Below are 27,660 nucleotides of genomic sequence, written 5' to 3' on the forward strand. Positions count from 1 at the left end.
CTTGTTTGTGTAGTTTCAGTGGAAAATGTTAGTAAAAATTTACAAATTTTATGAAAATTGTTAAAAATTGATTATAAAGGACAATAACTTCTTTTTTTTTGTCATTTTGACTTATTTGTTAGTCTTAAATTGCTGCACATTATTGCTGTTTACGGTTTGTCTCTATCTATAATAATATTCAAGATAATAACCCAAAACTGCAAAATTTCCTTAAAATTACCAATTTAGGGGCAGCACCCTAACAACGAGTTGTCCCATTCATCTTAAAATTTCAGGGCAGATAGATCCTGACCAGATAAACAATTTTACCCTTTGTCAGATTTACTCTAAATGCTTGGGTTTTTGAGTAATAACCAAAACTGCATTTAACCTCCATGCTCTATTTTTAGCCGTGGTGGCCATCTTGGTTGGTTGGCAGGGTAAAAAAAACACAATTTTTAAACTAGATATTCCAATGATGATTGTGGCCAGGTTTGGATTAATTTGGCCCGGTAGTTTCAGAGGAGAAGATTTTTGTAAAAGATCATGGATATTTCCGAAAAATGATTAAAAATTGACTATAAAGGGCAATAACTCCTAAATGGGTCAACTGACCATTTTGGTCATGTTGACTTATTTGTAAATCTTACTTTGCTGAACATTATTGCTGTAACAGTTTATCTCCATCTATAATAATATTCAAGATAATAACCAAAAACAGTAAAATTTCCTTAAAATTACCAATTTAGGGGCAGCAACCCAACAATGGGTTGTCCCATTCATCTTAAAATTTCAGGGCAGATAGATCCTGACCAGATAAACAATTTTACCCTTTGTCAGATTTACTATAAATGCTTGGGTTTTTGAGTAATAACCAAAACTGCATTTAACCTCCATGCTCTATTTTTAGCCGTGGTGGCCATCTTGGTTGGTTGGCAGGGTATAAAAACACAATTTTTAAACTAGATATTCCAATGATGATTGTGGCCAGGTTTGGATTAATTTGGCCCGGTAGTTTCAGAGGAGAAGATTTTTGTAAAAGATCATGGATATTTACGAAAAATGGTTAAAAATTGACTATAAAGGGCAATAACTCCTAAATGGGTCAACTGACCATTTTGGTCATGTTGACTTATTTGTAAATCTTACTTTGCTGAACATTATTGCTGTAACAGTTTATCTCCATCTATAATAATATTCAAGATAATAACCAAAAACCGTAAAATTTCCTTAAAATTACCAATTTAGGGGCAGCAACCCAACAATGGGTTGTCTAATTTATCTGAAAATTTCAGGGCAGGTAGTACTTGACCTGATAAACAATTATACCACGTGTCAGATTTGCTCTAAATGCTTTGGTTTTTGAGTTATAAGCCAAAAACTGCATTTTACCCCTTTGTTCTATTTTTAGCCATGGCGGCCATCTTGGATGGTTGGCCGGGTAATAAAACACAAACTTTAAACTTGATACATTAATGATGATTGTGGCCAAGTTTGGATTAATTTGGCCCGGTAGTTTCAGAGGAGAAGATTTTTGTAAAAGATCATGGATATTTACGAAAAAAAGTTAAAAATTGACTATAAAGGGCAATAACTCCTAAATGTGTCAACTGACCATTTTGGTTATGTTGACTTATTTGTAAATCTCACTTTGCTGAACGCTGTTTACAGTTTATCTCCATCTATAATAATATTCAAAATAATAACCAAAAACAGTAAAATTTCCTTAAAATTACCAATTTAGGGGCAGCAACCCAACAATGGGTTGTCTGATTCATCTGAAAATTTCAGGGCAGATAGATCTTGACCTGATAAACAATTTTATCCCATGTCAGATTTGCTCTAAATGCTTTGATTTTTGAGTTATAAGCCAAAAACTGCATTTTACCCCTATGTTCTATTTTTAGCCATGGCGGCCATCTTGGATATTTGACCGGGTAATCAAACACAAACTTTAAACTAGATACATCAATGATGATTGTGGCCAAGTTTGGTTTAATTTGGCCCAGTAGTTTCAGAGGAGAAGATTTTTGTAAAAGTTAACGACGACGGACGCAGGACGACGACGACGACGACGACGACGACGCCGGACGCCAAGTGATGGGAAATGCTAACTTGGCCTTTTAGGCCAGGTGAGCTAAATATGAAATTGAAATAGTGACAAAATTAAACTACCTTGGATTTTTGTTAACCAGATCCTTCAATACCGCATAGAAAAGAAAAAGCAACAAAAACTATGTACACCGTTATTTAACTAGAGGCTCTAAAGAGCCTGTGTCGCTCACCTTGGTATATGTGTCAGACTTAAACAAAGGAAGCAGACAGTTCATGACAAAATTGTGTTTAGGTGATTGTGATGTGTTTGTACATCTTTCTTTACTGAACATTCTTGCTGCTTACAATTATCTCTATCTATAATGAACTTGTCCGTGTAGTTTCAGTGGAAAATGTTAGTAAAAATTTACAAATTTTATGAAAATTGTTAAAAATTGATAATAAAGGACAATAACTTCTTAGGGGGTCAATTGACCATTTTGGTCATTTTGACTTATTTTTTAGTCTTAAATTGCTGTACATCATTGCTGTTTACAGTTTATCTCTATCTATAATAATATTCAAGATAATAACCCAAAACAGCAAAATTTCCTTAAAATTACCAATTTAGGGGCAGCAACCTAACAACAAGTTGTCCGATTCATCTAAAAATTTCAGGGCAGATAGATCTTGACCAGATAAACAATTTTACCCCTTCTCAGATTTGCTCTTAATGCTTTGGTTTTTGAGTTATAAGCCAAAAACTGCATTTTACCCCTATGTTCTATTTTTAGTCATGGCGGCCATCTTGGATGGTTGGCTGGGTAATAAAACACAAACTTTAAATTAGATACATTAATGATGATTGTGGCCAAGTTTGGTTTAACTTGGCTCAGTAGTTTCAGAGAAGATTTTTGTAAAACATCATGGAGATTTCCGAAAAATGGTTAAAAATTGACTATAAAGGGCAATAACTCCTAAAGGGGTCAACTGACCATTTTGGTCATGTTGACTTATTTGTAAATCTCACTTTGCTGAACATTATTGCTGTAACAGTTCATCTCCATCTATAATAATATTCAAGATAATAACCAAAAACAGTAATATTTCCTTAAAATTACCAATTTAGGGGCAGCAACCTAACAATAGGTTGTCTGATTCATCTGAAAATTTCAGGGCAGATAGATCTTGATCTGATAAACAATCTTACATCCAGTCAGATTTGATCTAAATGCTTTGGTTTTTGAGTTATAAGCCAAAAACTGCATTTTATCCCTATGTTTTATTTTTAGCCATGGTGGCAATCTTGGTGGTTGGCTGGGTCAAAAAACACAATTTTTAAACTAGATACATTAATGATGATTGTGGCCAAGTTTGGTTTAACTTGGCTCAGTAGTTTCAGAGAAGAAGATTTTTGTAAAAGATCATGGATATTTACGAAAAATGGTTAAAAATTGACTATAAGGGGCAATAACTCCTAAAGGGGTCAACTGACCATTTTGGTCATGTTGACTTATTTGTAAATCTTACTTTGCTGATCATTATTGCTGTTTACAGTTTATCTCCATTTATAATAATGTTCAAGATAATAACCAAAAACAGTAAAATTTCCTAAAAATTACCAATTTAGGGGCAGCAACCCAACAATGGGTTGTCTGATTCATCTGAAAATTTCAGGGCAGATAGATCTTGACCTTATAAACAATTTTACACCATGTCAGATTTGCTCTAAATGCTTTGGTTTTTGAGTTATAAGCCAAAAACTGCATTTTACCCCTATGTTCTATTTTTAGACATGGCGGCCATCTTGGATGGTTTGCCGGGTCAAAAAACACAAACTTTAAACAAGATACATCAATAATGATTGTGGCCAAGTTTGGCCCAGTAGTTTCAGAGGAGGAGATTTTTGTAAAAGTTAACGCCGGACGACGGACGACGACGGACGCCGGACGCCAAGTGATGAGAAAAGATCACTTGACCCTTCGGGCCCGGTGAGCTAAAAAGGGGGACAGAGTAATTTATCAATAGAATGCCAGTTCGATTTACTTTGATAAACTGGTGAAACCAATTCTTTTATACGGATGTGAAGTATGGGGATTTGGAAAAAATGATATCATTGCACAAGTTCACCTTAAATTCCTAAAGCATTACTACACCTAAAGAAATCTACACAAAGCATGATTGTGTACTGTGAAACTGGAAAATTTCCATTGGAAATAAGCATTAAATGTCGAATAATATCATATTGGTGCAGGATGCTTATAGATGAAAATAAGTTATCATCAGTCTTATATAAATTTGTATATTTCCGATATCATACAAACGGCGATGATATTTTATTGATAAAAGAAAATTAAAAATATATTGGACAATGCTGAATTTTTAAACTTATTTCATGTGCAATACACAGACCTCACGAAATGGTTACCAAAATTAAGCTTCAATTTACTTCTTTTAGTTCCTTTCACGTCCACTTGACTGAGTACCAAAATGTCTTTCTGCCATTTGCACATGTAATTTGTCGAAATTGAGTATACTCCGGTGAAATAAGCCGGTTACATAGAAAAAGTCTATTCCAAAGATTTTTTTCTTCAAATTAACCATCACCTATTAAAAATTTTATAAAACATGTGCATTTATCAGTTATAAAAGTAACATTATTTTGAAATGATTGAATAAGTTTACCCTTTTTGTAATTTCAAAGGTCAATAAATGGCACTTATCATACATCCTCCATTGCTTCATTCTGCTCATTGTCATCGAACAATATTGCATGTGTGTCATTTGTTTAAAATACAATCGTCTATGAAACGTGCGTCTGCATGGCGTATATATAAAATATAGTCCTGATATCTATGATTAGTTTATTTACAACCACTGGGTCGATGCCACTGCTGGTGGAGATTTATTTCCCCGGGGGTATCACAAGCCTAGTAGTCAGCACTTTTTGTGCTGACATGAATTATCATTGATATTGTTATATTTATAAATTAATTGTTTGCAAAATTTAGATTTTTTTGAAATACCAAGGCTATCCTACCTGAGGCATAGATTACCTTAGCTGTATTTGGCAACACTTTTAGGACTTCTGAATCGCAATGCTCTTCAACTTCGTACATGTGCGTTAGATTTCTAAACTGAATTGCTTCCTATTTTTTGTTTATGTAGGATCTGTTTGTAACGGAGTTTTTACGGTATGGGTTTTTACGGTATGGGTGTTTTTCATATTTGGAAGACGTACGGTTGCCTTTAGTTGATTTCATCATTTTCCTTAAGATTCTTGTGGAAAATTGTTTCATTTGTAATCATACACGAGTACATTCGAATCGTTTCTTACATTGTCAGAACAAAATTTAAAACAATGCTGTGTTTTAATTTTTTTTTGAAAATTAACGTACAAACAAAAGACAAAAGATGTCAAAATGAATAACATAAACGTCATCATGCATAAGGCTGCATTCAGAATATTATCCACATGTCTGCATTCAAACAGAAAGAAGTCATAATGTATCATATTAACCTTATACAGCATAAGGCTGCTGTCAGATCAGTATCTATATTTGTTTGTATTCAAATAGAAAGATGTCGAAGTGTATAACATAAACTTTATCATGCATAAGGCTGCAGTCGGAATATTATCCACATGTTTGCATTCAAACAGAAAAATGTCGAAGTGTGTAACATAAACCTTAGCATGCATACATTTTTTTTTCAAGGTTGATATTTATTTCTGAAATTGTTTAACATTTCACAGCGGTACAATATTTTTACTTTTATTATTCATCCCCAATTTTTATTAACTTTGTTTTTGCATTGTATCATAGATCAATTGTATTCGTTCAGTGTATGTTCATTCGTGTTACTACGTCGTTTGATTGAGTTCAGCTGTCTTAATTCATATTTCATAGTGTGTCTTCCTATGTTATGTAGTGATGTTACACTATTGTTTCAGATAAGGGTGAAGGTTTGGTACCATTAAAACGTTTAAACCAGCTGCAATTTTTTGCATCTGTCCTAAGTCAGGAATCTGATGTTAAGTCGTTGTCGTTTTTTGGTATGGGTCATAAGTGCTTCTGGTTTTTTTTATATTTGTACCGTTGTTTTTTTTTCGTTTGAATGGTTTTAGTGATTTTTATTGCTTGCTATTCGATGTTAGCCAAGTCTCCGTGTTAAAGACCATACTTTGACCTTAGTGGTTTACTTTTATAAAATGTGTTGGATCGATATATGTATCATTTGCACTCGTACCACATCTTCTTATATCTGTAAGTCTTAGACTTTTGTCAGATTTGTATCCATATGTCTTGCATTCAAACAGAAAGATTATGAAGTGTATAACATACACCTTATCATTTATTAGACTTGTCAGATTAGTATCTGTATGTCTTTAAAAGGCCCCAAGTCAGGAATATGCCAGTTTTGTCTAGTTGTTCGTTTCTATGTATGTTGCATCTTCGTTTGTGTTTTGTTGCACTTCAGTCTTTATGTTTCGTTGGTTTCCTCTTATACTTGTGTGTTTTACTCGGATTTAGTTTGTAACCCGGATTTGTTTTCTCTCAATCGATTTATGACTTTAGAACAGCAGTATACTACTGTTGCCTTTATTGAATTCACACAGAAAGATGTCAAATTGTACGTGTATAACATAAACCTCATCATCCATGAGATGGTTTTTTTTAGAAGATAACAGAATGAAACTAACAGAATATACACATTTATTCATTCAGATTAATACAAAACAACATAAACGAATGTCCTACACATATTTAACAGTTGTAACATGTTGTATTTTGCCTGGTGTGGATAACACTGCATAAATGTATTGATATAATTAAGCTAAATGTTTTCTCAAATTCACTATTTATTTGTTTGTTTGTTCAATTTACCTTTTCAATTGGGTTAGTACCTATACGATAAAAATGTGAAACATATAGATCATGGGGCAAACAGAGTGTCTAGTCAAATTACTGAAAGTAAAGCAAAAGTTCATGAAAACATTAGATACAAAAAAGCATCTAAAAATATGTTTGGAAATTGATTTTCAATGGTAATTTTGAAATTGGTGTCGCTCTCAGCGTAAGTTATATAGCTTGCTATCTCATATACATTCATGTTCACGTCCTAATAGCTGTATAACAAAAACTATAAAAATTTTGACTAAATTATAACATATATTTTGTGTTGATATTGATTTGTACAATAAATGACCACTGTATAAAGGGTAAGTGCTTTCCCTATACACGAGTCAATATTTTTTTTGCATGCAACTATTTATTTCGAACACAAAAACGTTTATGAATTTTAAAACCATAATGATAATGTAAATTCATATATTTAGAAAATAGTAATGAATATATCATACAAACATTTGTGAAAACTGAAGACACCAATAACACTGATATTTCATGGTCTAAAGTTTGAAGACTTACATTTTGTATTTCATAATCATTTACTTTTTTAACAGCCTTGTTATATATATGTAGACATTTCATTTCAAACTGTTTTATTTTATAAGCAAACAATAACCTTCAACCCAAATCCTTTCGATGTCTATACCGAAATATAAATATCTGTCACTGACACCATTAATATCTTGGTACCCTAGTAAGCATGGTTGGATCAGTGTCTACCCGTCTAGAGTACGTCGTGCCTCTGCCACAGTAAAAACGAAATCTTTCGTCTGGCGAATTATCCATTTCATGGGTAAAACGCAAAGACGACTTTGACTTGTTTTTCTTCTTGCGACGTATCAGAGATTTGGTTGACCGGTGGCTGCCGGAGGATTCGGAAGAATAATCGGAATATCCCATGTATCGTGGTAGGTTTGATCTGTGATCATACTGGTGACGATAACCATCTACTGGGTAGTTGGGTTCTAAATGTGGTACGGGAATGAATGATATCGGGGGAGGGGAAAAGGGAGCGGCTCTATTCTCGCAACGTCTGAAAATATAATGTCTGCTTACTGCTACCAGAAGAGCGGCAAAAATAATCAATATAAACAGGAGAACCGATAAAGAAACGATGTAAGGAACTTGTACTGCAAAATCATCAGATGAAGTCAGGATAGTTGATGGATTACAAATTACTGAAATAGACGAAAAATAAATGCAATAAAGTAACTTAATACGTAGACCATTAGTGATTTCAAGCACCAAAATGTATTTGTATATTGATCAATATGTAGTCCAATAAAATAGTTATTCTGAAAATAGTTTCCTTTGAAATTTAACTTCATTTTAAGTGCCAGTCCTAAGAATCAGGCAGTGGTGAAAACATGACCAAAAAACCGCACCCAATTTGACATTGATTTCAGTTCATAAAATGTAGTTATGCACAAAAATAATATTTATTCCCGTTTTCTGTTCTGATAATAGAAGATACAATTTGGTTGAAATGCACTAGAAATTAACGAATAAGGGAAAATAACTCTATAATTTGCTATAATTTGCTATCATTCTAACCAATTTTCTAACCAAGTTATTTGATATTAACAGACACACACAAACGAAAGACCAATTATTTTTAACTCAGGACGATGGTTAGTATTTAAAAATAGCATGATTAGCTCGGTGGTCTTTTTTATGATCATGTTTTGATTTTTACCTAAATTGCCTGATTCTTACAAAGACTGGCACTTAATACAATAATATTCAATCAGGTAAAATAAAAGTTGGTACATTTTAAGAAAAGGCTCATCAGTATTAGTCAGAAGCGAATTTACTTATGTAGCTTCGTATATACTGAATTTATCGACTCTTTTCAAGTATCATTCCAAACGTTAGCCTGCAAAACCCTCCCCTTTTTTCTAAATTCCAGATCCGCACATGTTAACATTATATAACTAAAAGGTAAAGGAACGTGTATTGGTCTTTACATACCCGTGGGTGCTTTAGTTGTAGTGGTTGTCGTAGTGGTGACTGGAGGAGGCTCTTGTATTTCTAATTGTGCAGTAGCTATTATACTTTGTACTGCACCACTTTGAGGTTGATACGGGATAACACAACCCTAAAATAATTAAATCATACCGGTAACTCTTATACTGAGGATGAAAATATTTACAGTATATGAGATAAAAAAAAAAAAAGACTCAGACAATTTGACTTTTCGTATGAAATGGACTTTCAACCTACAATATTTAATTTTCGAATAGAAAATTGAGAAGATAACAATACCGTCTGGCCGAAATTAGAGAAACGAACTATACTCCAATAAAACATAGACAAAAACTTGGGGACATCTCCAGTGGAGTATTTAGATTTGTAAAGGTGGCAGCTGACTGACCTGAGGGCGGGCCCGCTCAAGTGGTTCCCTATATAATCAACATTTTTTTGCCACGAAAGGGAAGCCCAGGACCCTAGCCCCCTCCCCCTTGAATCCGCCTATGTTCGCCCATGCAGCAGTAAGCTTAATGTCATTTGAATGTTCGTTTTGTCGAATGATGTAGAACGGGTTTACATCCGATGTCTCGTGTATGGATAATGCAACCATCTCTGCATGTTGTAGAACTTTTTACGTGGCCTGCTAAAAGAAAAATGTGTGCCGCTACCCAACTATTTTCTTCTGCTATGCATGCTATACCAATGGAAATCCACACTCATTTAAAAAGTCCTAATCTTTCCTAAATCATAGTTCTACCATAATAAATCTATATTAATGTACCTGATTGCACGTTGTGGTGTTTGAAAAGCATACAGTTAAATAACAGACAATGTAGCGAGTCCCAGTAAACGTATTCTTCAGAGTGAATAAGTTTGTTTGGAAAGTGTTCTGATTAGTTACACGAAATCCTTGGTTAGAAGTTAACAGGTAACCAGTTCCACAACTGAAAGAAAAGTACATGTTAAGTGTTTAAAAGAATCCGTTCTGGTCCCCTCTAAAACAAGAAGAATGGGAACTTATATTGTTTCCTCATCAGAAAAAACTTTGATGTTATTTCATCGGGTTATAATTCAAAAACGTCAAGCAATTGTTTGGAACAAGTGTCATAATAATGCTCTTCTTCAATATATGAATATCTCTATGTATATAGTAGTAGTTTGTACATCAACGGCTTTTGAAAAATGCTCGTTCACATCAATATGTAACCTTTTTTCTTTACCTGTGTGAAAAGAATGTGTTTTTTGAAGTTATAAAGGCATAGTCCTTTCATTCCATGAGCCCCTAAATGTCAATGAATATGAGGAGCACTGTATGTGTTCATGAAGCTATAAAGGCAAAGTCCTTTAATACCTTTAGCACGAATTGTCAATGAAGATGATGAGCACTGCATTTGTTGACGCCTTGTGGTCGTCTTGTTGTATTTCAAGATGGAGGCTAATTACCTTATGATTGAATAAACCTTGTAAGAGAAATTATAGAGGCTTTGATAAAAGTTTATTCATAGCAAAATTATACTATACTTAATCAAGGAACTTAAGTTTGTTATGTTATTGTAATGCACTAAAAAGGTATGAATAAGGTTATAGATATCGTAAAATATAAAGAATTGAGAAAAGTGATAACTGAGGGGGATAGGACATTTATCGGGACTCCAGGATCGGTGTTTTTACATTGTTGTAAGCTCGGGATTGACACTTTCGGCATTCGGGAATTCTTTTTTTCGGATTTCGTGACGTCGGGATTTACTTTATTTTGATTCGGGACCTCGGAATTTCATGTTTTTAAGCCCGGGATTTCGGGATCAGGACCCCTCCTATCTCCCTCGTAACTGATATACGCAGAATGAGATTATACATAAAGATGTGAAATGACATTGAAAATAAAAAAATGAAAGGAGAAAAGCTTAAAAGTATTAAATAAAAAAGGACATTCTCCATTCCATACTTCTGAAAAAATATCTACCTTTGATACAGAATTCTAGTTTTATAACTTGGATCATCTTCGTTTATAGTGTCAACAATGGAACATGACGTCACATCAACGGTATCTACAAAACAGAAATGTTGGCACCATCACTTAAGAATGTTTGCTGCTCATTTCAAAATAAATAGGTTTCCATACACTAGAATATATTGATAGGGGTTAATTTGGGAATGATTTGCCATTTGAATTATGGCGGGAAAATGTTTACCTTTGATTTTTCATATAGCTTTTTCATTGACCAGTTAAAGTTCTCAAAAACTGTTAAGACTTTTATAAATGGCTTATAATTATACATGTAAAAGATTTCTAAAAGAAAAATGGGGGTCCATGGGACAATTTTTTAAAGGCTTTCAAATGGATATAACCAGAGGATTTCGGAAATCTGACAAAAATTCCAAAACATGACAAGCTAACATACTAGTACTTAAAGTTTTTACAGAAGGATTGCTTGATTGGTGTTGTACGCCTCTTTCAGTAGAGGATTCCAGAGTGCTCGGAGTTTCAGTATGAAAACTGACAACTCTAGGAGTCGAATGCACTTGTCACATTCTGGCCTTTCGCTCGCTAGTTCGGTGTTGACCGTATAGTGATACAGTAGTTCGACTAATTAGACCACTCCGTCGCCGAGGTGAGGTCCCTCCAAGAAAAGGATGGCACATTCATGAACATTTTTGTAACATCAAATTTTAATTAGGAATCAATGATAAAGTAACGATACAAAGAACAATCCAAAGGGAACCTCATGTTTCATTTTGGCAAAGTACGTTTGAAAGAAAAGAGAAAAGGGATCCATTAATTTGTGGTTACTTCAGATGCAGTGGCAAATATTTTATGCAGAATGAGAGACACAGTAAAGCAAATTCTTAATAATACCATATTCGAAATACCCACAACGTACACATAACCACCGTTAAATACATAACATGTATGTTAACTGATATATTTCAAAATGGGGATGGGGACATTCCTTAATGATTTAATAAACTAAAAGTTTATATGACATTTATCATATTTTCAATTCTTTCTTTTATGAGTTTAACCGATGAAATTTTACAATACCTCGGCCATAAAATATGTTATACATCAAGGCTCCCTTATTGCAAATGACAATTTTATAGCTATATTAACTTACATCTCGTGGATGATTGAACTCCAGCTTATACGCTTTATTTCCAGTCCGGAAACACGTATTTTCTAAAAAGTATCCTGCTAACTGAATTCGGCATCATACGTAATCATTTGAAATCCTAAAATGTTTCGCCTGCTGTTATATCTTTTAAAGGTCGTGAGCGGTATAATAATACCTATTAAATACGCATATAAAACTGAGAAAGGATATGGTAAATGTGTCAGATAACAACCCGACCAAAGAGCAGTAAGCAAGCCAAGATCACCGATGGGTCTTCATCAAAGCGAGACAAATCCGATTCCATAAGCGGTCTTCAGCTGGCTATATGTCCATAGTACATGGATGCCCCACTCGCACTATCATTCTTTATGAAATCGGGATCAACACTTTTATTTGGCTTTAAAATTAGACAGATCATATCAAGGTGAACATGTGTACTAAGTTTCAAGTTGATTTTCATCAAAAACTAACTTGTCAAAAAGTTTAACCTTAAACATACAGACGGGAAAATGAACAAACGGACCGACAAACGAACGGACAAACAGACCGAAAAACATAATGCCACTACCCAAAGTGGGGCATACAAATGGATGGATCCGGGAATTAAACATCTATTGCTTCGAAATTTTTACAGCAATAGATTATCGCAAATATTTCTGAATTAACAGTACCTAATTCACATCTGGATCGATTTCATACGACATAGTTTGCCATTATAAGTAGTGTAAGAAAATATTTGACCATGTTCAAACTTACCTGAAGTAACATTGTTAGCATCAACAAATAGTTTGATTTGTTTTCCATACTCCACCATTGAAATATTCTGACCGTTTTCGTCAAGAACAGTTAACTCTAAATTTGTGATATCAACTGTAGATGCTTGTCTGGAATGAAGAAAAAAATATACAAAATGCTAACAATGAAACAGAATGTACGTGTTTCATAAAGATATTCACTAAGGATAATATTCAGTTATTTATATCATTTAGTCATTTTAGGTCCGTTTTGGTCGGTTATAGCTCTTAAACAGTCAGGATTCTACTTCGTAAAATTATCTTCCTATTACGCCAGTTCATTTTCACAATTGTAGAAATGGAAGCCATTGAAGGGATGACGCGCTGCCAATTTTGCTCTTGAAAACAGATACATTTATCCATATAGCACTATTACGATCCTTATATGTCAGTTGTATTTTAGAAGACAAATGTATCTACTATCTAATGAGCATCAGTTAATGATCTTGTCTGCATTGATTCAACTTAAAAACTATTGTCTGATCGGTTGTCAGGTGGAATTTTCGAAAATTCTTAAACATTTAAAAAAAGTTCTAATAAGATTTTTCGTGAAAGGGCAGGCTTAAAATTTTCAGTGGTTGAAGAATATAAACCCTAGTTATCACACACAAAAATATATATATTTTTTCGAAGATATGCATTTTCATCATTCAACTTAACTTAAAAGACTGTCGTCAAGTATTTATAGTAAAAAAAAATCTATTCGAACACACCTACTCTGTTTTTGTGATTCATTAAATAGGTATTTCACTTGACCCATATATTTCATCTTTTCGTACTGTGATTTTTTTATGTTATAAAGTCAACCTATAGCTTTGATATATAAAAAATTATAGAATCTAAAGCGAGATGATATATCAAATACTTTTGCTTTGTACGTTTTTTCAAAGACAAAATATACACCTCAAACACGCCTAACACAAAAAAGTGCACTCGATTTTCTCTTTTCGACACAATTGTTACCCATGTTTTGGTTGGTGTTTTTTTTAGTCACACAATGGAAGGGCAGACACAAAAATTACTGAAATTATAGATTGATATGTTCTCCTTCCGTGGTAATTTAAAAAAAAAAAACAATCGGAGGTTATGCATTTTCTACATGATGTCATCCAACTTGATATATACCCATGTCGTCGACTTGATATCTAATTGTTCTGCATTACTATGCAAATGGTGTTTTTAAAATAAAACACTTTGTAATTGAGAAGAAAATTTTCGTTTAGTTTGTTTCTATTAACTTTAAAAAAAAATGTTACTATAGTAAACATTTATCGCCTTCTCTAACAAAGACCTTCGATTCTTTTGTTCTATTTCAACTGGGTTTCCGCCTGTAAGTGTTTGGACAACCTTTGATTTCTGATGTTTGGATTTGAGCTTTCCTGATGAAAGTTATCCAGAATCGATTCGGATGCACCAAACGTATAATGTTATTTTCATATGTTCATAGAGGTTTAGTATGTACAATTTTTAAAAAATACAGATTTTTCTTAACAGAAAAAAATATAGATAACTAGTAGATTCTTGCAATGTGCTTTTTGTTTTGATAAACTGCAGAGCTTTAATTTCATACTAAGGATACCATTTTACACGGTTTGAAAATTTTCTCCGCAAAATCAACGTGTTGGGGGGGGGGGGGTTACTATGGTGTGTATTTTTGACCGTTTAACTTTTGTTATATTCTAATATATATAACTCATATATTTTGTATAGACTAAACGAACAACTAGCGTACACAATTTCAAGCCTGGTATCCATGGTATCCCTGATAAACTATAAAGGTTCCAGTACTTTTATCACTACTATTAATTCAAACTTACCGTGACTAGTAATTTAAACTTACACCAGTAATTTAAACCTACACTTAGTCTAGTAATTTAAACTTACACTACTAATTTAAAGTTAGGATCCTGCACTGTTATAAAAAGATTGTCACTTGTTGTATTTCCATATACACAAGAAATATCATAAACCGGGTCGCCGTCAGATAGTACAACATCGATTTGGACTCTAATACTGAATTCGTAAACTTCAAGCTGTTGGTCCCACTAAAACGAAAATTTCTAATAAAAAACATTTAACATCATGACATCACACATACTATTTGTGTTTATGATACACAACCTTGGATATAAAAATAAGAAGATGTGGTATGGTTGCCAATGAGACACCTGTCTAACAAAGTTCAAATTAAGTGGATGTAAGTAATTAAAGGCAATCGGGTGGCCTCCAACATTGAGAAAAACCACATACCGTATAGTTGGCTACAAAAGGCCCCCATATGTTAAAAACGAAGTAATTCAATTGAGAAACCTAACTATCTTGTTAATAAGAAAACAATTTCCGAAAAAAGCAAATAAGACAGACATGGCCCATCGACTAAGTACCACACTGAACAACAGGTTCTTGACATGGGACGGGCTCATAAAAAATGTGGCGAGTTTAAGCATGTGTGTGGCCGTTCAACCCCCTTAACCTGGGACAGTGGTGTAATATTGCAACAACAAAAAAACTGTACAAAAATCAATTGAAGAAGTCTCCAAATCATCCGATGGATACAAACGGAAATACATCTAACAAAGACACTATTGCCCTATATTTGTCATGTATAAAGTGGAATTCTCTGATTTGTCATTTAACGTCATGCCGGCTATTAAATTGAACCTCGTTTATAAATAAAGTAGACGTAATCACAGGGCAAAAAAAATGGTCCGGATTGGGTTGATAGAATAAAGAATAACGAGCCAAAACTCAATTATAGAGGGAGAAAGGCCCACAATAAACAGCAGAGAAAAAAGGGGTGTAACATATAAAGAAAATAGAACATTTGGAAAAGAAAAAACTAAATACAAAATTAAAGAAACATAAATGAACAATCCCTCCAATTACCCTAACCTATCCAGAACTACATGGCATATTTTATGATATTTAGTACAAATCTACTTTAAAAAGTCGAAGAAGCAATGAAATAGCACACTGATGTAAACCAAACACCGCGTGTCCAATCAGTGATAGTACTTCTGGATGCAGCGGTATACTACTATTGTCTTTATTTATACTGAATCAGTAATTTCTTCGGAGAATATCTTTGAAAATGTGGACGAAAGACGACAGACAATTTTGAACATACAACAGATAAAACAATGACCAAATTATGGCAATTATCTTCAAGGTCTTGCATACATACACGGTGACGGCGTGCACAAAGTTGACGGCCCCTGTAAAATGCGCTTTTAAAAGTAGCTTTATACAACCGTGTCAAACATATATTTTAAAAAGGAAGTTCTTTTTAATGATAAAACGATTAGAGCCAGCTATTAAAATCCACTTGATTAAAAAGATTATCAAAATTAAATCTATAAAGAATGAAACGAACATAGAAAAAACGGCAAAAACATATGTAACTTGTAACATTAAATAAGCATAAAATATAGTTTTTGACCTGAAATTTGTACAAATTCAACATATTCCTGCATTTTCGTACAATATTTTTTTTTTCGGATTCGGAATATGATAACATACGAACTTCACCTGAAAAAATTCAAAATCTGACATTGTGGATGAGTTTGGAATGTAATTCGTTATGTGTAACAAGTAGTAATTTGGAAGGATTAATATCAGAAAAGGGAAGAATCGGTGAAAAAAAATATGTACTAAAAGTCTTGCTATTTTCTTACATCGAAATGACTCGATATTCCAAATGTGCAAAACAAGAGGTTTAAAACAATCCGCAAAATATGAATGATTCGATAGTCCAGGCTTAACACCGGAATTTTTTAAATGTCTAGCTATTATGTTACAGTTTAAAGAAACGACGTTTTAACGCTATTTTCTGAATAGGGTCTACGATATAGTCGCTTATTAATTCCTTTACACTGCTCTTAGCATGTATTTTCTTAGATTTTCAGAATGTGCATTTGCTGTACTTTGTTGTTCGAAAAAATGACACTTGTTGAACTTTTATTTTCAAAATTATGTGATAAACTACGTGTCCAGTGTTTTTGTTACGCTTACGTTTTCTCGGGGGGAAATGCCGACGTCGTAAATGATTTTAGCTATTTGAAGACGTTACGTTTGTGGACTCAGATTTGTGCACGCCGTACGGGGCGCCGAATGGGACTCTTGTGGTTTTGTACAAAATTCAATTCTGTCATAACAAAATCATTTTTGTCTTACAAAACTATGTGCTACAGACTTGTTTTGTGAGAACTTCAATTTTGTGATGACAAAATTCATTTGTGTAGACAAAATTCATTTTTGTCATGACAAAATTCATTTTTGTCATGACAAAATTCATTTTTGTAGACCAAATTCATATTTGTCATGACAAAAGTCAATTTTGTCTTAAAGGTATGCAAATATAAACATATTTGCATACAAAATTGACTTTTGTTACCTGATATGGAAATTAAATCACAAAAGTCAATTGTGTACGGTAAGATTCAATTTTGTGAGACAAAATTGACTTTTGTGAAACAAAATTAACTTTTGTGAGACAAAATTGACTTTTGTGAGACAAAATTGACTTTTGTGAGACAAAATTGACTTTTGTGAGACAAAATTGACTTTTGTGAGACAAAATTGACTTTTGTGAGACAAAATTCAATTTTGTCATTTTTGTTGAGACAAAATTCAATTTTGTCATTTTTGTTGAGACAAAATTCAATTTTGTCATTTTTGTTGAGACAAAAGTCAATTTTGTAAATTTTGTTGACAACAACAAAATTGACTTTTATGAGACAAAATTGACTTTCGTGAGACAAAATTGACTTTCGTGAGACAAAATTGACTTTCGTGAGACAAAAATCAATTTTGTTGAGACAAAATTCAATTTTGTTAATTTTGTTGAGACAAAATTCAATTTTGTCAATTTTGTTGTCACAAAAGTCAATTTTGTCAATTGTGTTGAGACAAAAGTCAATTTTGTGTAACAAAAGTCAATTTTGTGTAACAAAAGTAATTTTTGTGTAACAAAAGTAATTTTTGTGTAACAAAAGTAAATTTTGTGTAACAAAAGTCGATTTTGTATGCAAATTAGTTCACAGAGACCAAATTCATATTTGTCATGACAAAAGTCAATTTTGTCTTAAAGGTATGCAAATATAAACATATTTGCATACAAAATTGACTTTTGTTACCTGATATGGAAATTAAATCACAAAAGTCAATTGTGTACGGTAAGATTCAATTTTGTGAGACAAAATTGACTTTTGTGAAACAAAATTAACTTTTGTGAGACAAAATTGACTTTTGTGAGACAAAATTGACTTTTGTGAGACAAAATTGACTTTTGTGAGACAAAATTGACTTTTGTGAGACAAAATTGACTTTTGTGAGACAAAATTCAATTTTGTCATTTTTGTTGAGACAAAATTCAATTTTGTCATTTTTGTTGAGACAAAATTCAATTTTGTCATTTTTGTTGAGACAAAAGTCAATTTTGTAAATTTTGTTGACAACAACAAAATTGACTTTTATGAGACAAAATTGACTTTCGTGAGACAAAATTGACTTTCGTGAGACAAAAATCAATTTTGTTGAGACAAAATTCAATTTTGTTAATTTTGTTGAGACAAAATTCAATTTTGTCAATTTTGTTGTCACAAAAGTCAATTTTGTCAATTGTGTTGAGACAAAAGTCAATTTTGTGTAACAAAAGTCAATTTTGTGTAACAAAAGTAATTTTTGTGTAACAAAAGTAATTTTTGTGTAACAAAAGTAAATTTTGTGTAACAAAAGTCGATTTTGTATGCAAATTAGTTCACAGAAACCAAACTAAACTAATTTAAATACAAAATTGACTTTTGTCGCTCAATTTTCAAATTAGGTAACAAAAGTCAAGTCTGTGTAACAAAAATGAATTTGTCATGACAAAAGTGACTTTTGTCCGCTGATAGATAATTTTGTATGACAAAATTTCAAATTTGTAGTATGATACAAATTTTGTTAAACTGAACTCATTTTTGTTGAACAAAAGTCACTTTTGTCCGTACAAAATTGAATTTTGAGTACAAAACCACAAGAGTCCCATTCGGCGCCCCGTACACCGTCACATGTAGTTTCATTTAAACATCCATATTTTGTCAAACGATAAACAATAAATAATCTACGAAAGGTGCTTGAGTTATAAAAACTCATTGATAATAGACACATCCTCTCCCTTTGGTATTTTACAATGTAGACTGATAATGGACACGATTATTTTCATACATGTATGTTCAAAGCACAAATCTATGATTCTAAGTAACTGTAGCTTGAAGAGGACAACGAAATATATAAGCAGCAAATAAATAGGGTGACATCACATATACCATATGCATGTCTTTGATGTACATGTATCATACAGAATATTGATAACAGTTTTTTGTTATAGTGTTATACCGGCGTCACACATTGACGTATAGACTGGCGTAAACCAGACGTATGAAATTGAAAAAAAGTCAAATTGAAAAAGTCCGTATACACGTTATTTGCACGTTAGAGGAACATTAAGGAATCGTCGCGTGTTGCATAAGCTTGAAGTATGTCGAAAGATTACGCTTCGTGAAGGCTATAACTCCAGGAAATTTTTATGCAGCATAAAAAATTTCATCCAGCTCAAGCGTTTGCCGAGCGTATACATGTAGGCTGTACGCTACACGCACGTAATACATACGCTGAAAGCGCGTTGAAAACGCTACAGATAAGTTTCAGATACGTTTTGGGGACGTTGTATACGCCTCAATCTCGTTCGACTTCAGTTCTGTATGCGGGTGTGTTTGTAACAAACATCTCATAATTAAACCTCCCACACACGCCGAAAGCACGGATTAATGTCCTAGATGCGACCGGGATGCGTCTCAAATACATTTAAGAGATTTTTTTCTCTTCGTAGGGTGCATTCAATCTACCTTAGACAAACGCCTACATACGTTACCTGAACTCCCGATAAACGCTTAGGTACGTTCTTCGTACGCCCAATTCACGCTTAAAACTCGTTGTGTACACGATACAGATATGATTGACAGGTTAAATGCATCCAAAATTACTAGCGTTTTGAAAGCGTACATGTTTTATACCACGCCCGGCGTACGTCAGAGCTATATACGCTGATGTGTGACGCCGGTAGTTGTTGTCTCATTGACGCATATTCATTATGCTCAAAAATGCATGAACCATGCAAAATCAAAAAGCTAAGTAGGCGAAAATGAAATGACAAATATACCTTTAATCCACATGGTTTATCGTTCGCCCCTTCGATTGTCCACACTGCAGTCGGTGCCTCCACCGCCGCACAACCGGCTTCGTTAGCAGTGGAATATACGGCTGTGGCTTCTCCAGTATAAGTAACGTTGATCGTGTCATTTCTTGAACTACCACATTCAACAGTTACTGTTATAAATGTAACGGCAAACGTTAGATAAAATGGTTTAATGAAACAACTGTGCAAAGTGCTGCATAAAAGGTACATTTAAATGTATGACCACTGCAATTAAAGAATGGCTTTATATGAGAAGTTGTCCCCTTTTAATGGTGTTATATAATTTACCCCCTCTATAAATGTGTATTCAAATGTTTCTGCGTTAACACTTCATTAAAATAGACCATCAGAACAAACTCCCAATTTAGTGGTGCATAATGGCATTAAATGGTCAAGATTCTGAGAGCAATTCGTTTAATTATTATAAAGGGTTTAATATATATGAACTGAATATACAAACAGTGTATCCACTTCAATACGGATACAACGATTGCAGAGTTTATCTTTTGTTTATATTTCCGGCGTTTTGAAAATAATAACAATTGTAGCCTAAGTATGAGATCGGTACGAGAATATATTGACCTAAAGTAGTATAACGATCTCGTACTTTGTTCTCAGTAGATATACTTCTTTAGAATATATCCGTATCAGTATATTTCAGTCGATATCTCCTCTAAACGACCTCATACAAAGGCTTGAATTGTAAATAACTGCTAAAGACACTCAATGTACTTAGGGAGCTACCATTTGATTTTTATGGGGCGCTAGGATAAAATTTGAAAAAAATAGGCAGGACAGGAGTTTTGAGTAATAAAAAAAAGGCGGCCGCAGGATGAGACACTTGCAAAAAAAAATCAGGATGACAATTTATGTAAAAAAAGTCAGGATAAACTAAAAAAAAAAGCAGGACCGGATAAAGTGAAAAATAAAAAGGCAGGACAGAGATTAAAACTAAAAAAAATGCAGGACAAAATTTTTCATCCTAGCCGCCTCCCCCCCCCCCCCCCCCCCCCCCCATAAAAATCAAATGGTAGCTCCCTTACCTGGTTCAGCACATCTGTTGTATGGTATCTGAAGCGAAAAAAACAAGTATTACAATTCAATGTTACCGATCGTACCGATATTATAGTCTTGGTTTTATTCTAAATCATATGCCTTTGAATAACACAACCACGACGTCTTATGCATTGTTTGAGCGATAAGTTCAAAACCAGACAGTCAAAAATAGTTTATTTAAAAGGATTTTTATTTCCAAAGGGTCTAATTTATGAAGTGTATATTTTTGTTTTTTTATAAATATGTTTATCTTTAATATAACCCTGCAATAAAGTAATATTCTAGGTTCTGCATTGTGATAAAAGGATCTTTCGTAATCAAACGTTTGTATTGCCATTGTATATGTGTTCCGCGTAACAGAAGTTCCAATGGAAACTTGTTATAAACATTGTCATAAGATCTATTCCTGTTGGAACAAATATTCTTTACCATTTATTCCGCGAGGAACATATACTGTAATATTTATTCCAGAATATTTTTTTCCTTTTGGTGCTTTTAAAGAAATAGTGCTAGCTTATTTTAGTTGTTCAATTACTTAATAATGTATGAAGTTTGCGTCAATCAAAATAAAGGTACAAATTGGTGAAAAAAGACCCACAATTGGTTTCCATAGAAAATGCAGTTTGTCAATTGCAATACACATCTTCAAAAGATAAAAAGATGCGGATGACCACAGAAGTGATCCACACGCGCCAAAAAGCTCCAAGAGGCGACACAACAGCTCAGTGCTCTAATCGTTAAGTAAATCTGTATTTAGAATCAGACTGGACAAAATAAAACTGGTAACAAATTAGATAAGTTTGTGTGTATGTTTATGTCAGTCACGTTTTTGTAAGGGGTCTTCAAAAATTATGGTAGTTTTTTTTCAGCGGACTTCGGTGAACTGTTTTAATAAAATTCTAAATCAGTCAAAATTGGTATCAGCAAATCCAAAGAACTGGAAATTAATTTGGCATGGCCTGATAAATTGAAATATTTACCATGAAATAGAGCAGTATAAAGATCCATAGTAGAAAAATCTGTTCTCTCATGTCTGGCGACGGCAAGAATGTTTCCTGCGTCCTATTAAAAAATATAAATGCAAGAACTGTATCAAACATGTAAGAAATTGAATGCACACTTAAATGAACTACCTGTTGAATTTACAAAGGAGTAGGTCCAGTAAGAGTCCTTTTTGGCCTCAAAATATAGCAGTTTTAAAAAATTGATAAAATGTAAACTTTTAGTTACTTATTGAACAGTAAAGTGCTTCTGCTACATAAATATGGGCTATTTTTTTTTACTATACAATGAACATATATCGGGAACTGGCACCTTAAAGTCATGCTAAATTACTGAATTCTTCACAATACTAGCATTTTAGTTAAATTTTAGACGGTTTTCGTGTAAAACGAAAGTGGCCGCATTCGTGTTCATCCTTAATATTGAAATGGAAGTTGTATTTTATGATAATACATAACATATATAAAGGTTGAGGATGAACACGGATTCGGCCACTTTCATTTTTGAAAAAAACCATCCGAAAAGTGACATTTTTCGGCATATTTGGTTGATTTTTCATATCTGAGCTTGAATCGGATCGTTTTTAATTACTAAATCAGTTCAAATCTTTACATAAACTAATTAATTCAGGTCGTAGGAAGAGCGTGATGAGGACGGCAAGGGCGTGCTAGAATCGTACTATGGTCGCGAACAGCGTGGTATAGTCTTAGTGGAAGACTCAATAACTCTAAAATAAAATTTTGAATCATCACCAAAAAGTATGCACTGTCAGATCTTTGGATTAATATAATTAAGAAGTGTGTGAAGTTTAAAGCAATAATCAGAAATCGTTTTTGTGATTCAGCACGATATGTGAAAAATACACACCCCTGTTATAAAGTCCCGTAACTCAAAAAGTCTAAATCCTATTTTCAGCAAAATGTATGCAGATCGTTTGACTATCATAAGAAACAATTATGTTAAACTTCATGGAATTTGGATAAGCGGTTCTCAACTTATGGTGCGACATGTGGACGCCGGACAGAGAGACGGACGGACGCCGGACATTTGTATACCATAATACGTCCCTTCAAATTTTTGACGGGCGTAGAAAAATGTTCAGTTTATATACAGCTTTACAGACTGATGTTTAGTTTATATACAGCTTGTCAGACGTACAGTTTATATACAGCTTTACAGATGTACATTTGATATGCATCTTTCGAACTGTACATCAAGATTATTTGTAGTACAGTAGCTGTGTAGAAACTATAGTTTAAGACCATTTTGTGTTATTTGTGAAGTTGATACGAAACTTTTATCAATACGGTCTGGGATTCTTCTGATGAAACCTTTTAGAAGACGGACGAGACATTCTCCGACATACTCCTGGTTCATCAACTTGCTCCTCTGACAGACAAATATTGCGTTTAACAAAGTATGAGTTGGGAAATGTATATCCCATATGCAGGTGCAATTAGTATATTACTACTAAGGTGGAGGAAACTGATAATTTCAAAATTAAAATCGTCTCGTGTGTCTTAGCTTATGATACTAAGATGACCACTTGTTTCAAATTCGAGGTTTTAGTCTTAAATTGAGTCAGTGGAAGCCGTGTCTGGTGTTTTGTTATTTTTTGTAGTTCTGAAGGATATATTAACGGAACCAAATCAGAAAAGTTTGGATTGTTAATAGAAAGAACATCATCAATATATATCTGAATGTGAAATACAATGAAATGCTTGCCTCTTTTGATCTTCTTGTTTTTGACGAGTGTCTGAAGGAACTCCAACTCATATGAAAATAATAAGAAGAGGACGTATTGTGTACACGTTTGAGCCTTTGATAGTGGCATTCATCTGACAATGTGTAAATATTGCAAAACTGCCTATACAACACCAAAGAATCGAAATGATAATTTCTAGGCATATAGGACCCTGGTGGTATTTTAAAGCCATGTTATGTGTATTATTCATATTGTGAAATAAGGGTTTAAACCATTAACGTTTAACAAATAAAAAATTAAGTAGAAACAGCAAAATAAGTAAAAAGAAAACATATTAAGAAATAAATAGAAATAGTAAATAATGCCCCGAGGTCATATATTATATTACTACGTTCAGTAATATTTTATTAAAAGTTAAAGAAAATGTGACTTACCACAATTTATTTACAGTTAATCTGGTCTCTAACGTCTGTTCAATTGTATATAAGAATCTGTTGAGTTTTTGTATGAATAGTGGTAAGTCAGTCGCCTAAGGGGTTGAATGTCATCGTACTTGTAAACAAAACTCAGGGGCGGATCCAGCCATTTAAAAAAGGGAGGTCCTAACCCGGGACAAAGGGTGGGGGTCCAATCACATGTTCCCATTCAAATACATTGATCGTCCAAAAAGGGGGGTCCAACCTCCGGACCCCCCCCCCCCTCTGGATCCGCGCCTGAAACTAATTGACAACTATGATAGGTGCACTCGACTAAGTTGCTAATCCCTAAAGACGAAGTATCAAATTTAAATACATTAAAGATTTTAACTTGTAAACATATTCTGTGAATAGTTTTGTAATCGAAATAATCATTGCGATTTTTCATTCTCTGAATAACATTGAAATTACTTACTATCAGAGAATAATGCTCACGTTGGATTGGGACTTTCCCTTTTTCTTTTTTTCACGGTATGCTGATCAATGACGAGTGAAGCCTTTATCTACACAAATGCTGGTATAAATGTGCACCGTTTTAATTGTTCGATCTGAACAATTTGAAGCGATCTTTTTATTTCATAACAATAGTTATACCTTTTATGAAAATATCAATTTTAAGGGACTTTTCTTTACGACAATAGTTAATAAATACATCATGCGTTTATTTATAATTTGCTCTTATGGTCTTACATACCTAATCTTTTATGAACTTGTGGTACTGGGATAATTCCTGAAGCATGGACATTGGGTATAATTCCAAATTCAAACCCTTGAATCGCCGTCCTCACTGAAAAATCACCATTGTATCACGTATCATTGAGCCACCTAGTGTCAAAAATTACCTCCCCCTGCAAACTCCGAAAACTTGATCATCTCGTTGTTGTGTCCCGTTTAGCAAGAACGCTTTAAATTCATCACCAAACATTCTGATCAGATTGTCAATAAAACTGAATTAAGATAATAAAAAAAATACATTTAGCGTTATCATTTCCCTCCAAAAATAACAAACAACGAGTACAACATGCTACAGGATCACTGTGAAATATGTTGCTATGCGAGTTAATTCCTGGAGTACCAAACTACAGTATTTTTTCTTTTCCTAGCTGTCTACATCTCTTGATCATGACAACTATCCATATATGTATGCAGCTAGATCGAATAAAGTTCAGAGTACAAAGATGAACACTTTTGAAATTACAAATCAAATTCAAACATTGAATGTTAATTCATCGAGAAGACCGCATGCACAATACATCTTTATTAATCAAGACGGCCTAATTTCAAGTTGTAAAACTATAAAATTGAGAATGGAAATGGGGAATGTATCAAAGAGACAACAACCCGACCATAGAAAAAAGCAACAGCAGAAGGTCACCAACAGGTCTTCAATGTAACGAGAAATTCCCGCACCCGGAGGCGTCCTTCAGCTGGCCCCTAAACAAATATATACTAGTTCAGTGATAATGAACGCCATACTAATTTCCAAATTGTACACAAGAAACTAAAATTCAAATAATACAAAACTAACAAATACCAGAGGCTCCTGACTTGGGACAGGCGCAAAAATGCGGCGGAGTTTAACATGTTTATGAGATTTCAACCCTCCCCCTATACCTCTAGCCAACGTAGACAAGTAAATGCATAACAATACGTACATTTAAAATTCAATTCAAGAGAAGTCCGAGTCTGATGTCAGAAGATATAACCAAACAAAATAAACAAAATGACAATTATACATAAATAACAGTAGACTACTAGCAGTTAACTGACATGCCAGCTCCAGACTTCAATTAAACTGATAAAACTAGTAAAAATCAGATAAACCTCTTTTGTACAAATATGTATCTTTATTTTTTAACCCATAAAAGACAGACACACATTTTAAATCGTTACAGTCACAAAAAGACAATATTATACTATATTGAAGAAAAAACCAGACGGTCTCATAATCTAAGATGTAGAAAAAGAATATTTTTTGCCTTGAAAATAGTAACATGATAAAGTCTTTACGAAACACATCGAAAATTGATGACTCGAAAGATATTGTATACGTACAGAACATGATTTCCTATTTATTTTATCTATATGCAGCAAATATTTGCAGTGATTCTAGAGACTGTGAAGCGGGGTCCTGACACTTGAAAGAATAACAAGTTGCTAGATGTAAAGCTTGAACTCATATTACGCTTCAGAATTTGGTAACAAAAACATTCTGCATGTAAATATGAATCTATCAAATAAAAAAAAAACGAGGATATACATGCATTCAAATGTTTTTCTTGTAAGAGAGGTGAAGCTCTGAGTATTTAAATCGATCATAAATGACACACAAGTTTGAGCTTTCTAAAAAGCTGTGGACTGCTTCGCTGTCATAATTTAAGGTAATATGTGTGCATGTGGTTCTTGATTGGGTATTGGAAATGTGGTATTTTTAAAAATTGATTAACTCGAAGACAATTTATTATTTCAAGATAATCATACCACATCTTCTTTTTTTTTTATATATATCTATTGTACACATTTTGTTTTTGTCTCTGATATAGTCACCTTTTAAAAAGGGTTCCTTCATAGAATCTTAATTATCAAAATGACTGGTTTGTGCTTAGCTTATTTTCATTTCAAATACCATAGATGAATATAATAGGACATACAAGGAACAACCAATGCAATGGCATTATGCATATGCAATGTATTTTATAAATTTGGCCAAGCAGTTCTACAGGAAAGCTCCAAGCGATTGTACAGGAAGGCTCCGAGTGATTGAACAGTAAACTTGCAAGCGATTGTACAGTCAATAAATATATCCGACATGGAGAAAATGAATATATTTGAATTTCTACTGGGACAATGACTTTGAAACTTCAGACAGGTAAGACTATATATCAGTAAAGTAACATATGAAAATTCAGGTAGCAAACATTGATTTTTCTAAGTTTATTTGACATTTTTTATTGCTGTTGTGTCACAATTTTGATCGTTATACACGGAGCTCCACCATAGTAAGGAAAACGTTTTGATGCATACATCTTGCTTATCATTTTATTGGTTCATATTTATATAAAGAATGTGTTAGCTACCAAAACTTGAAGCAGAAACGTTATATAATAGTAACATAAGAGTTCATCAAAGTTTCCATCAAGCAACTTGTTATTTTGCAAATGTCGGAGCACTGCTTGACAGTCTCCGAATGACCAAATTATTAGAAAACCGTACAGTTCCGTTCCACACTGTGGGTCTAATACCGGTACATATAAAAAACGAAACATGAGAAACACTTATGAACCACATCAAAAATAGACAACTACTGAACATCTGATTTCTGACTTCAAATATATTATTCATGATAACAGAACAAAGACAGTGAACATGAAATGACTATAATA

The 27,660-nt window shown here is 33.4% G+C and overlaps 1 protein-coding gene across 3 annotated transcripts; it reads right to left on the reverse strand.

Moving 5' to 3' along the window:
- Window positions 1-6,716: 6,716 nt before the first annotated feature.
- Window positions 6,717-25,145, reverse strand: LOC134701701 (uncharacterized). Of its 3 annotated transcripts, none has more exons than XM_063562833.1 (10): window positions 24,972-25,145; window positions 22,075-22,156; window positions 21,082-21,109; window positions 20,003-20,169; window positions 14,686-14,846; window positions 12,764-12,891; window positions 10,858-10,942; window positions 9,676-9,838; window positions 8,895-9,021; window positions 6,717-8,101 (listed from the first exon to the last, which is right to left on the reverse strand). In XM_063562833.1, exons 2-10 carry the CDS (start codon window positions 22,123-22,125, stop codon window positions 7,599-7,601), a joined length of 1,413 nt encoding a protein of 470 aa, XP_063418903.1. In that variant the 5' UTR covers window positions 22,126-22,156; window positions 24,972-25,145; the 3' UTR covers window positions 6,717-7,598. The 3 variants fall into 3 exon arrangements, with proteins under 3 accessions (XP_063418903.1, XP_063418905.1, XP_063418904.1); XM_063562835.1 differs by lacking the exon at window positions 24,972-25,145 and adding an exon at window positions 24,693-24,743; XM_063562834.1 differs by lacking the exon at window positions 24,972-25,145 and adding an exon at window positions 24,236-24,465.
- Between the last annotated feature and the right edge of the window lie 2,515 nt (window positions 25,146-27,660).

Source organism: Mytilus trossulus, unplaced genomic scaffold (assembly GCF_036588685.1).
Source record: "Mytilus trossulus isolate FHL-02 unplaced genomic scaffold, PNRI_Mtr1.1.1.hap1 h1tg000261l__unscaffolded, whole genome shotgun sequence".
NCBI lineage: Eukaryota > Metazoa > Mollusca > Bivalvia > Mytilida > Mytilidae > Mytilus > Mytilus trossulus.

Coding starts and splice junctions, on each gene's coding strand:
- LOC134701701 (XM_063562833.1), bottom strand. CDS start 22,125: ATGAGAGAACAGATTTTTCTACTATGGATCTTTATACTGCTCTATTTC. Junction 9,839..10,857: donor ACTAGAATTCTGTATCAAAG/GTAGATATTTTT, acceptor CTTTTCTTTCAG/TTGTGGAACTGGTTACCTGT. Junction 9,022..9,675: donor ACACCACAACGTGCAATCAG/GTACATTAATAT, acceptor TAATTATTTTAG/GGTTGTGTTATCCCGTATCA.